The following is a 12,507-nucleotide window of genomic DNA, read 5'->3' as shown; positions in this document are numbered from 1 at the left end:
CTGGATGGGGAGAGAGATTAATAGACTACCTGGATGGGGAGAGAGATTAATAGACTACCTGGATGGGGGAGAGATTAATAGACTACCTGGATGGGGATGGGGGAGAGAGATTAATAGACTACCTGGATGGGGAGAGAGATTAATAGACTACCTGGATGGGGGAGAGATTAATAGACTACCTGGATTGGGATGGGGGAGAGAGATTAATAGACTACCTGGATGGGGAGAGAGATTAATAGACTACCTGGATGGGGGAGAGATTAATAGACTACCTGGATGGGGAGAGAGATTAATTGACTACCTGGATGGGGAGAGAGATTAATAGACTACCTGGATGGGGGAGAGAGATTAATAGACTACCTGGATGGGGGAGAGATTAATAGACTACCTGGATGGGGGAGAGATTAATAGACTACCTGGATGGGTAGAGAGATTAATAGACTACCTGGATGTGGGAGAGTGATTAATAGACTACCTGGATGTGGGAGAGATTAATAGACTACCTGGATTGGGGAGAGAGATTAATAGACTACCTGGATGGGGATGGGGGAGAGAGATTAATAGACTACCTGGATGTGGGAGAGAGATTAATAGACTACCTGGATGTGGGAGAGATTAATAGACTACCTGGATGGGGAGAGATTAATAGACTACCTGGATGGGGGAGAGAGATTAATAGACTACCTGGATGGGGGAGAGAGATTAATAGACTACCTGGATGGGGGAGAGAGATTAATAGACTACCTGGATGGGGATGGGGGAGAGAGATTAATAGACTACCTGGATGGGGGAGAGAGATTAATAGACTACCTGGATGGGGGAGAGAGATTAATAGACTACCTGGATGGGGGAGAGAGATTAATAGACTACCTGGATGGGGAGAGAGATTAATAGACTACCTGGATGTGGGAGAGATTAATAGACTACCTGGATGGGGAGAGAGAATAATTGACTACCTGGATGGGGAGAGAGATTAATGGACTACCTGCATGGGGGAGAGAGATTAATAGACTACCTGGATGGGGGAGAGATTAATAGACTACCTGGATGGGGGAGAGATTAATAGACTACCTGGATGGGGAGAGAGATTAATAGACTACCTGGATGTGGGAGAGAGATTAATAGACTACCTGGATGTGGGAGAGATTAATAGACTACCTGGATGGGGGAGAGAGATTAATAGACTACCTGGATGGGGATGGGGGAGAGAGATTAATAGACTACCTGGATGTGGGAGAGAGATTAATAGACTACCTGGATGTGGGAGAGATTAATAGACTACCTGGATGGGGGAGAGAGATTAATAGACTACCTGGATGGGGGAGAGAGATTAATAGACTACCTGGATGGGGGAGAGAGATTAATAGACTACCTGGATGGGGATGGGGGAGAGAGATTAATAGACTACCTGGATGGGGGAGAGAGATTAATAGACTACCTGGATGGGGAGAGAGATTAATAGACTACCTGGATGTGGGAGAGATTAATAGACTACCTGGATGGGGGAGAGAGATTAATAGACTACCTGGATGGGGATGGGGGAGAGAGATTAATAGACTACCTGGATGGGGGAGAGAGATTAATAGACTACCTGGATGGGGGAGAGAGATTAATAGACTACCTGGATGGGGGAGAGAGATTAATAGACTACCTGGATGGGGGAGAGAGATTAATAGACTACCTGGATGGGGGAGAGAGATTAATAGACTACCTGGATGGGGGGAGAGATTAATAGACTACCTGGATGGGGAGAGAGATTAATAGACTACCTGGATGGGGGAGAGAGATTAATAGACTACCTGGATGGGGGAGAGAGATTAATAGACTACCTGGATGGGGGGAGAGATTAATAGACTACCTGGATGGGGGAGAGAGATTAATAGACTACCTGGATGGGGAGAGAGATTAATAGACTACCTGAATGGGGATGGGGTATTTATTCTATCATTACAGCCCCATTCATCTAGATTGGTTTTCAATGTCTCTATGTTAATTTCCTGTCTATTTGCTGTTGTATTTCAGTCATGCCATGGACATAATGGAGACGGCAGGCTGGAAGTCAATGATCCAGTCCCACCCTCACTTAGTGGCCGAGGCCTTCAGAGCCCTGGCATCGGCACAGTGCCCGCCCTTTGGCCTGCCGAGGAAACGCCTAAAACAGTCCTGACTGCTACAGCCCTCTGATCCAGACTGAGAGCTGAGGCAGCCCTTTGATCCAGACTGAGTGCTGAGGCAGCCCTCTGATCCAGACTGAGAGCTGAGGCAGCCCTCTGATCCAGACTGAGAGCTGAGGCAGCCCTCTGATCCAGACTGAGAGCTGAGGCAGTCCTCTGATCCAGACACTAGGAGTTGAGGCAGCCCTCTGATCCAGACACTGAGAGCTGAGGCAGCCCTCTGATCCAGACTGAGAGCTGAGGCAGCCCTCTGATCCAGACTGAGAGCTGAGGCAGCCCTCTGATCCAGACTGAGAGATGAGACACAGGACTATAAAGAAGAGATTCCCCCCCCAGTCCCCTCATAGAAACCAACAGGATGCTACGGACAGACTATCTGAACAGGGCTGGGAGAATGGGAGACTGACTCCAACTGCTACAAAGTAACGTTTGGGTTTTGGTCCTCAAGTTTTGTCTGCTATTTTTCTGTAATTTCAAATGGCCTTAATCTATCTGCCATTGGAGCTGATCTACTGTGTTCTCCCTATTTGACTCTGTACCTGCCCCCGTCCCACAGACCAGGCTGCCCCGTCCCACAGACCAGGCTGCCCCGTCCCAGGCTGCCCCGTCCTGCCCCCGTCCCACAGACCAGGCTGCCCCGTCCCACAGACCAGGCTGCCCCCGTCCCACAGACCAGGCTGCCCCGGTCCCACAGACCAGGCTGCCCCGTCCCAGGCTGCCCCCGTCCTGCCCCCGTCCCACAGACCAGGCTGCCCCGTCCCACAGACCAGGCTGCCCCGTCCCAGGCTGCCCCGTCCCAGGCTGCCCCCGTCCTGCCCCCGTCCCACAGACCAGGCTGCCCCGGTCCCACAGACCAGGCTGCCCCGGTCCCAGGCTGCCCCCGTCCAACAGACCAGGCTGCCCCCGTCCCAGGCTGCCCCCGTCCCACAGACCAGGCTGCCCCCGTCCCACAGACCAGGCTGCCCCGGTCCCAGGCTGCCCCATCCCACAGACCAGGCTGCCCCGTCCAACAGACCAGGCTGCCCCCGTCCAACAGACGAGGCTGCCCCCGTCCCAGGCTGCCCCCGTCCTGCCCCCGTCCCACAGACCAGGCTGCCCCGGTCCCAGGCTGCCCCCGTCCCACAGACCAGGCTGCCCCGGTCCCAGGCTGCCCCCGTCCCACAGACCAGGCTGCCTCCAGATTGCACTAGTTCCCATAATGTAGTCATTTTGATATGGAGTTCTATAGGGACGTGTTAAGGGTTTGATTCATGGGAAATATTATATATTTGTAATGTTAAGCCCATTTTGTGACTAGACATTAAAAAGCGTGAACACTTTCAGTGCAAGGTCAATTCTTTACACTTTTTAAAAGATGAGTATGCCCCATATTGATGGCACCATTTCTATGTAAATGACCGTTCAACCATCTTCAGAAGGCTGTTTCCTATCATTAAAAGACAGTGTTGATGCTGTTATTATTGTATGGATGACTTGAACATGTCGAATGTCTCTGCCTCTACACTAGAAAAAGTATTGGACGAATTGGAAAGGCTCTTTCCCCAAACAGTCTCCCCATTGGATGATCACTTATGCAAAGAGCAATCTATAGATTCAACTTCAAGAGATTTTAGCTTTCCGTACTACTACCAACTTGCAAATATTTATACACTGAGTATACAAAACATTAGGAACAGCTTCTCTTTCCATGACATAGACTGAGCAGGTGAATCCAGGTGAAAGCTATGATCCCTTATTCACTTGTTAAATCCACTTCAATCAGTGTAGATGAAGGGGAGGAGACAGGTTAAAGAAGGATTTTTAAGCCTTGAGACATGGATTGTGTATGTGTGCCATTCAGAGGGTGAATGGGCAAGACAAAAGATTTAAGTGCCTTTGAACGGGGTATGGTAGTAGGTCCCGTGTGGCTCAGTTGGTAGAGCATGGTGTTTGCAACGCCAGGGTTGTGGGTTCGATTCCCACGGGGGACCAGTACGGGGGTATTTTTTTTTAATGAAATGTATGCATTCACTACTGTAAGTCGCTCTGGATAAGAGCGTCTACTAAATGACTAAAATGTAATTGTAAAATGTAGTAGGTGCCAGGTGCACCGGTTTGAGTGTGTCAAGAACTGCAACGCTGCTGGGTTTTTCACACTCAACAGTTTCCTGTGTGTATCAAGAACATCCACCACCCAAAGGACATCCAGCCAACTTCACACAACTGTGGAAAGCATTGGAGTCAGCATGGGCCAGCATCAGTGTGGAACGCTTTCAACACCTTCTAGAGTATGCGCTGATGAACTGAGGCTGTTCTGAGGGCAAAAGGGGGTTGCAACTCAATATTAAGAAGGTGTTCCTAATGTTTTGTTCACTCATGGTATATTGTTCATCTATTGTGCTTGGCAAAAGAAAAATGTGGGAAAGACAAATGCATGGTCCTGTATTCTTTTCTGCAATTATCTACAAGTATCTGTAAAGGATTTTAATTAATTGAGTCCAGTCCCAGTGCAAACTAGGCTCCAGCAGTCTTGGACCTGTACAGGAGGCTGAGTATCACTGTCCATTATTACTGCCTTTGTTATAGGGGTCAGGGGTCAGGCCAGCTTCACATTCTAAGCAGTCAAGACCTCCTCAACTGATTCAGTTCATCAATGGAAGAAATGTAAACTTTTCCTGATCTGTACCTGCATGAATGGGTCATGTTGGTCGTACAGCCATGATGTGTATTGATGGGTCATGTTGGTCGTACAGCCATGATGTGTATTGATGGGTCACATGTTGGTCGTACAGCCATGATGTGTATTGATGGGTCACATGTTGGTCGTACAGCCATGATGTGTATTGATGGGTCACATGTTGGTCGTACAGCCATGATGTGTATTGATGGGTCATGTTGGTCGTACAGCCATGATGTGTATTGATGGGTCACATGTTGGTCGTACAGCCATGATGTGTATTGATGGGTCACATGTTGGTCGTACAGCCATGATGTGTATTGATGGGTCATGTTGGTCGTACAGCCATGATGTGTATTGATGGGTCACATGTTGGTCGTACAGCCATGATGTGTATTGATGGGTCATGTTGGTCGTACAGCCATGATGTGTACTGATGGGTCACATGTTGGTCGTACAGCCATGATGTGTATTGATGGGTCATGTTGGTTGTACAGCCATGATGTGTATTGATGGGTCATGTTGGTCGTACAGCCATGATGTGTATTGATGGGTCACATGTTGGTCGTACAGCCATGATGTGTATTGATGGGTCACATGTTGGTCGTACAGCCATGATGTGTATTGATGGGTCACATGTTGGTCGTACAGCCATGATGTGTATTGATGGGTCATGTTGGTCGTACAGCCATGATGTGTGTTGATGGGTCACATGTTGGTCGTACAGCCATGATGTGTATTGATGGGTCATGTTGGTCGTACAGCCATGATGTATATTGATGGGTCACATGTTGGTCGTACAGCCATGATGTGTATTGATGGGTCATGTTGGTCGTACAGCCATGATGTATATTGATGGGTCATGTTGGTCGTTAACAGTGTCATAGCTGCTGTTATGTGGTATGACAGTTACCTATTTAGAAGATTTTGTAAATGAATGAAAGTGACATCCTTTTACATGGAATTACTCAGTCATTCTGTGTTCTGTTGCAATGTTGGGAAAAGATAGTTGTCTGAGAGAATGCCTGCATTAACCCATTAAAGATAGTTGTCTGAGAGAATGCCTGCATTAACCCATTAAAGATAGTTGTCTGAGAGAATGCCTGCATTAACCCATTAAAGATGCAGCTTTATTTACCTGCCATTAATTCATCACGTGGTCAAGTGTTCCGTGATGGCTGTTATATCGGTTTGTCCTTTACCTCACCAGGTCTGCCTGCTTCTCCTACACGGTTACTGTTGTAGTCAGTCTTCACACCTGTGGGCCCTCATCCATAGCTAACATCAAGATGTTACTGCTAAATACATTTTTATTTATTTACCTAATAGAATATGGGCTCAATAAGCCACATCAAACCAGCATCCCAGTATTAACACTGCAGCAGCATGAATGTACCTTTGCCCCTGTGATCAAATTAAGCTTCAGAATTATCTTGGTTACTGTAGAAACAGTGGCCTCCTTAGTAGTAGATACATCTCCAGACAAATCTCTTCTGTACAACTTGCCCAACACAAAGTCCTGTTGTTATGCATCTTTAAAGTGTGGTTCATCTATCCCAATTAAACTAAGCATCATGTTCCATCAAACGTAAAGATAAAAGTTCATACTGGACCAAGGAGTTGTGAAGACAGGACTGTGGCAAATTTTTATTTTATTTAACGAGGCAAGTCAGTTAATAACAAATTCTTATTTACAATGATGGCCACACTCAGACAACGCTGACTCCCAATCACGGCCGGATGTGATGCAGCCTGGATTCAAACCAGATACTGCAGTGATGCATAGACCACAGCACCACTCCAGAGCTATGGTCCTAGAATATCTTCAGAGAGAACAGAGCTATGGTCCTACAATATCTTTAGAGAGGACAGAGCTGTGGTCCTACAATATGTTTATAGAGGACAGAGCTGTGGTCCAGTATGTTTATAGAGGACAGAGCTGTGGTCCAGTATGTTTATAGAGGACAGAGCTGTGGTCCAGTATGTTTATAGAGGACAGAGCTGTAGTCCAGTATGTTTATAGAGGACAAAGCTGTAGTCCAGTATGTTTATAGGTGGTCCAGTATGTTTATAGAGGACAGAGCTGTGGTCCAGTATGTTTATAGAGGACAGAGCTGTGGTCCAGTATGTTTATAGAGGACAGAGCTGTGGTCCAGTATGTTTATAGAGGACAGAGCTGTGGTCCAGTATGTTTATAGAGTACAGCGCTGTGGTCCAGTAAGTTTATAGAGGACAGAGCTGTGGTCCAGTATGTTTATAGAGGACAGAGCTGGGGTCCAGTATGTTTATAGAGGACAGAGCTGTGGTCCAGTATGTTTATAGAGGACAGAGCTGTGGTCCAGTATGTTTATAGAGGACAGAGCTGGGGTCCAGTATGTTTATAGAGGACAGAGCTGTGGTCCAGTATGTTTATAGAGGACAGAGCTGTGGTCCAGTATGTTTATAGAGGACAGAGCTGTGGTCCAGTATGTTTATAGAGGACAGAGCTGTGCTCCAGTATGTTTATAGAGGACAGAGCTGTGGTTCAGTATGTTTGTAGAGGACAGAGCTGTAGTCCAGTATGTTTATAGAGGACAGAGCTGTGGTCCAGTATGATTATAGAGGACAAAGCTGTGGTCCAGTATGTTTATAGAGGACAGAGCTGTGGTCCAGTATGTTTATAGAGGACAGAGCTGTGGTCCAGTATGATATTAGACGACAGAGCTGTGGTCCAGTATGTTTATAGATGACAGAGCTGTGGTCCAGTATGTTTATAGAGGACAGAGCTGTGGTCCAGTATGTTTATAGAGGACAGAGCTGTGGTCCAGTATGATTATAGAGGACAGAGCTGTGGTCCAGTGTGATTATAGAGGACAGAGCTGTGGTCCAGTATGTTTATAGAGGACAGAGCTGTGGTCCAGTATGTTTATAGAGGACAGAGCTGTGGTCCAGTATGATTATAGAGGACAGAGCTGTGGTCCAGTATGATTATAGAGGACAGAGCTGTGGTCCAGTATGTTTATAGAGGACAGCGCTGTGGTCCAGTATGTTTATAGAGGACAGAGCTGTGGTCCAGTATGTTTATAGAGGACAGCGCTGTGGTCCAGTATGTTTATAGAGGACAGAGCTGTGGTCCAGTATGTTTATAGAGGACAGAGCTGTGGTCCAGTATGTTTATAGAGGACAGAGCTGTGGTCCAGTATGTTTATAGAGGACAGAGCTGTGGTCCAGTATGTTTATAGAGGACAGAGCTGTGGTCCAGTATGTTTACAGAGGACAGAGCTGTGGTCCAGTATGTTTATAGAGGACAGAGCTGTGGTCCAGTATGTTTATAGAGGACAGAGCTGTGGTCCAGTATGTTTATAGAGGACAGAGCTGTGGTCCAGTATGTTTATAGAGGACAGAGCTGTGGTCCAGTATGTTTATAGAGGACAGAGCTGGGGTCCAGTATGTTTATAGAGGACAGAGCTGTGCTCCAGTATGTTTATAGAGGACAGAGCTGTGCTCCAGTATGTTAATAGAGGACAGCGCTGTGGTCCAGTATGTTTATAGAGGACAGAGCTGTGGTCCAGTATGTTTATAGAGGACAGAGCTGTGGTCTAGTATGTTTATAGAGGACAGAGCTGTGGTCCAGTATGTTTATAGAGGACAGAGCTGTGGTCCAGTATGATTATAGAGGACAGAGCTGTGGTCCAGTGTGATTATAGAGGACAGAGCTGTGGTCCAGTATGTTTATAGAGGACAGAGCTGTGGTCCAGTATGTTTATAGAGGACAGAGCTGTGGTCCAGTATGATTATAGAGGACAGAGCTGTGGTCCAGTATGTTTATAGAGGACAGAGCTGTGGTCCAGTATGTTTATAGAGGACAGAGCTGTGGTCCAGTATGATTATAGAGGACAGAGCTGTGGTCCAGTATGTTTGTAGAGGACAGAGCTGTGGTCCAGTATGTTTATAGAGGACAGAGCTGTGGTCCAGTATGTTTATAGAGGACAGAGCTGTGGTCCAGTATGATTTTTGAGGACAGAGCTGTGGTCCAGTATGTTTATAGAGGACAGCGCTGTGGTCCAGTATGTTTATAGAGGACAGAGCTGTGGTCCAGTATGATTATAGAGGACAGCGCTGTGGTCCAGTATGATTATAGAGGACAGAGCTGTGGTCCAGTATGTTAATAGAGGACAGCGCTGTGGTCCAGTATGTTTATAGAGGACAGAGCTGTGGTCCAGTTTGTTTATAGAGGACAGAGCTGTGGTCCAGTATGTTTATAGAGGACAACGCTGTGGTCCAGTATTTTTATAGAGGACAGAGCTGTGGTCCAGTATGTTTATAGAGGACAGAGCTGTGGTCCAGTATGTTTGTAGAGGACAGAGCTGTGGTCCAGTATGTTTATAGAGGACAGAGCTGTGGTCCAGTATGTTTAAAAAGGACAGAGCTTTGGTCCAGTATGTTTATAGAGGACAGAGCTGTGGTCCAGTATGATTATAGAGGACAGAGCTGTGGTCCAGTATGATTATAGAGGACAGAGCTGTGGTCCAGTATGTTTATAGAGGACAGAGCTGTGGTCCAGTATGTTTATAGAGGACAGAGCTGTGGTCCAGTATGTTTATAGAGAACAGAGCTGTGGTCCAGTATGATTATAGAGGACAGAGCTGTGTTCCAGTGTGATTATAGAGGACAGAGCTGTGGTCCAGTATATTTATAGAGGACAGAGCTGTGGTCCAGTATGTTTATAGAGGACAGAGCTGTGGCCCAGTATGTTTATAGAGGACAGAGCTGTGGTCCAGTATGATTATAAAGGACAGCGCTGTGGTCCAGTATGTTTATAGAGGACAGAGCTGTGGTCCAGTATGATTATAAAGGACAGCGCTGTGGTCCAGTATGTTTATAGAGGACAGAGCTGTGGTCCAGTATGTTAATAGAGGACAGAGCTGTGGTCCAGTATTATTATGGAGGACAGCGCTGTGGTCCAGTATGATTATAGAGGACAGAGCTGTGGTCCAGTATGTTTATAGAGGACAGAGCTGTGGTCCAGTATGTTAATAGAGGACAATGCTGTGGTCCAGTATGTTTATAGAGGACAGAGCTGTGGTCCAGTATGTTTATAGAGGACAGCGCTGTGGTCCAGTATGTTTATAGAGGACAGAGCTGTGGTCCAGTATGTTTATAGAGGACAGAGCTGTGGTCCAGTATGTTAATAGAGGACAGAGCTGTGGTCCAGTATGTTTATAGAGGACAGAGCTGTGGTCCAGTATGATTATAGAGGACAGAGCTGTGGTCCAGTATGTTTATAGAGGACAGAGCTGTGGTCCAGTATGTTTATAGAGGACAGAGCTGTGCTCCAGTATGTTTATAGAGGACAGAGCTGTGGTTCAGTATGTTTGTAGAGGACAGAGCTGTAGTCCAGTATGTTTATAGAGGACAGAGCTGTGGTCCAGTATGATTATAGAGGACAAAGCTGTGGTCCAGTATGTTTATAGAGGACAGAGCTGTGGTCCAGTATGTTTATAGAGGACAGAGCTGTGGTCCAGTATGATATTAGAGGACAGAGCTGTGGTCCAGTATGTTTATAGATGACAGAGCTGTGGTCCAGTATGTTTATAGAGGACAGAGCTGTGGTCCAGTATGTTTATAGAGGACAGAGCTGTGGTCCAGTATGATTATAGAGGACAGAGCTGTGGTCCAGTGTGATTATAGAGGACAGAGCTGTGGTCCAGTATGTTTATAGAGGACAGAGCTGTGGTCCAGTATGTTTATAGAGGACAGAGCTGTGGTCCAGTATGATTATAGAGGACAGAGCTGTGGTCCAGTATGATTATAGAGGACAGAGCTGTGGTCCAGTATGTTTATAGAGGACAGCGCTGTGGTCCAGTATGTTTATAGAGGACAGAGCTGTGGTCCAGTATGTTTATAGAGGACAGCGCTGTGGTCCAGTATGTTTATAGAGGACAGAGCTGTGGTCCAGTATGTTTATAGAGGACAGAGCTGTGGTCCAGTATGTTTATAGAGGACAGAGCTGTGGTCCAGTATGTTTATAGAGGACAGAGCTGTGGTCCAGTATGTTTATAGAGGACAGAGCTGTGGTCCAGTATGTTTACAGAGGACAGAGCTGTGGTCCAGTATGTTTATAGAGGACAGAGCTGTGGTCCAGTATGTTTATAGAGGACAGAGCTGTGGTCCAGTATGTTTATAGAGGACAGAGCTGTGGTCCAGTATGTTTATAGAGGACAGAGCTGTGGTCCAGTATGTTTATAGAGGACAGAGCTGGGGTCCAGTATGTTTATAGAGGACAGAGCTGTGCTCCAGTATGTTTATAGAGGACAGAGCTGTGCTCCAGTATGTTAATAGAGGACAGCGCTGTGGTCCAGTATGTTTATAGAGGACAGAGCTGTGGTCCAGTATGTTTATAGAGGACAGAGCTGTGGTCTAGTATGTTTATAGAGGACAGAGCTGTGGTCCAGTATGTTTATAGAGGACAGAGCTGTGGTCCAGTATGATTATAGAGGACAGAGCTGTGGTCCAGTGTGATTATAGAGGACAGAGCTGTGGTCCAGTATGTTTATAGAGGACAGAGCTGTGGTCCAGTATGTTTATAGAGGACAGAGCTGTGGTCCAGTATGATTATAGAGGACAGAGCTGTGGTCCAGTATGTTTATAGAGGACAGAGCTGTGGTCCAGTATGTTTATAGAGGACAGAGCTGTGGTCCAGTATGATTATAGAGGACAGAGCTGTGGTCCAGTATGTTTGTAGAGGACAGAGCTGTGGTCCAGTATGTTTATAGAGGACAGAGCTGTGGTCCAGTATGTTTATAGAGGACAGAGCTGTGGTCCAGTATGATTTTTGAGGACAGAGCTGTGGTCCAGTATGTTTATAGAGGACAGCGCTGTGGTCCAGTATGTTTATAGAGGACAGAGCTGTGGTCCAGTATGATTATAGAGGACAGCGCTGTGGTCCAGTATGATTATAGAGGACAGAGCTGTGGTCCAGTATGTTAATAGAGGACAGCGCTGTGGTCCAGTATGTTTATAGAGGACAGAGCTGTGGTCCAGTTTGTTTATAGAGGACAGAGCTGTGGTCCAGTATGTTTATAGAGGACAACGCTGTGGTCCAGTATTTTTATAGAGGACAGAGCTGTGGTCCAGTATGTTTATAGAGGACAGAGCTGTGGTCCAGTATGTTTGTAGAGGACAGAGCTGTGGTCCAGTATGTTTATAGAGGACAGAGCTGTGGTCCAGTATGTTTAAAAAGGACAGAGCTTTGGTCCAGTATGTTTATAGAGGACAGAGCTGTGGTCCAGTATGATTATAGAGGACAGAGCTGTGGTCCAGTATGATTATAGATGACAGAGCTGTGGTCCAGTATGTTTATAGAGGACAGAGCTGTGGTCCAGTATGTTTATAGAGGACAGAGCTGTGGTCCAGTATGTTTATAGAGAACAGAGCTGTGGTCCAGTATGATTATAGAGGACAGAGCTGTGTTCCAGTGTGATTATAGAGGACAGAGCTGTGGTCCAGTATATTTATAGAGGACAGAGCTGTGGTCCAGTATGTTTATAGAGGACAGAGCTGTGGCCCAGTATGTTTATAGAGGACAGAGCTGTGGTCCAGTATGATTATAAAGGACAGCGCTGTGGTCCAGTATGTTTATAGAGGACAGAGCTGTGGTCCAGTATGATTATAAAGGACAGCGCTGTGGTCCAGTAT

At 46.5% G+C, this 12,507-nt stretch overlaps 1 protein-coding gene across 2 annotated transcripts in view; it reads left to right on the top strand.

The window, feature by feature from the left end:
* Window positions 1-3,496, top strand: part of LOC115155374 (speckle-type POZ protein-like A) — a 96,863-nt gene extending 93,367 nt beyond the window's left edge. For both annotated transcript variants that reach the window (XM_029701934.1, XM_029701933.1), the window contains one exon: window positions 2,023-3,496. In XM_029701934.1, coding sequence (XP_029557794.1) covers window positions 2,023-2,167 — 145 coding nt within the window. In that variant the 3' untranslated portion in view covers window positions 2,168-3,496. The remainder of the gene's footprint in view (window positions 1-2,022) is intronic.
* Window positions 3,497-12,507: the final 9,011 nt, after the last annotated feature.

The sequence above is a fragment of the Salmo trutta genome, chromosome 20, assembly GCF_901001165.1.
Source record: "Salmo trutta chromosome 20, fSalTru1.1, whole genome shotgun sequence".
NCBI lineage: Eukaryota > Metazoa > Chordata > Actinopteri > Salmoniformes > Salmonidae > Salmo > Salmo trutta.
The sequence above is the reverse complement of the archived record's forward strand: the minus strand, read 5'-3'. Positions and strand labels throughout refer to the sequence as shown.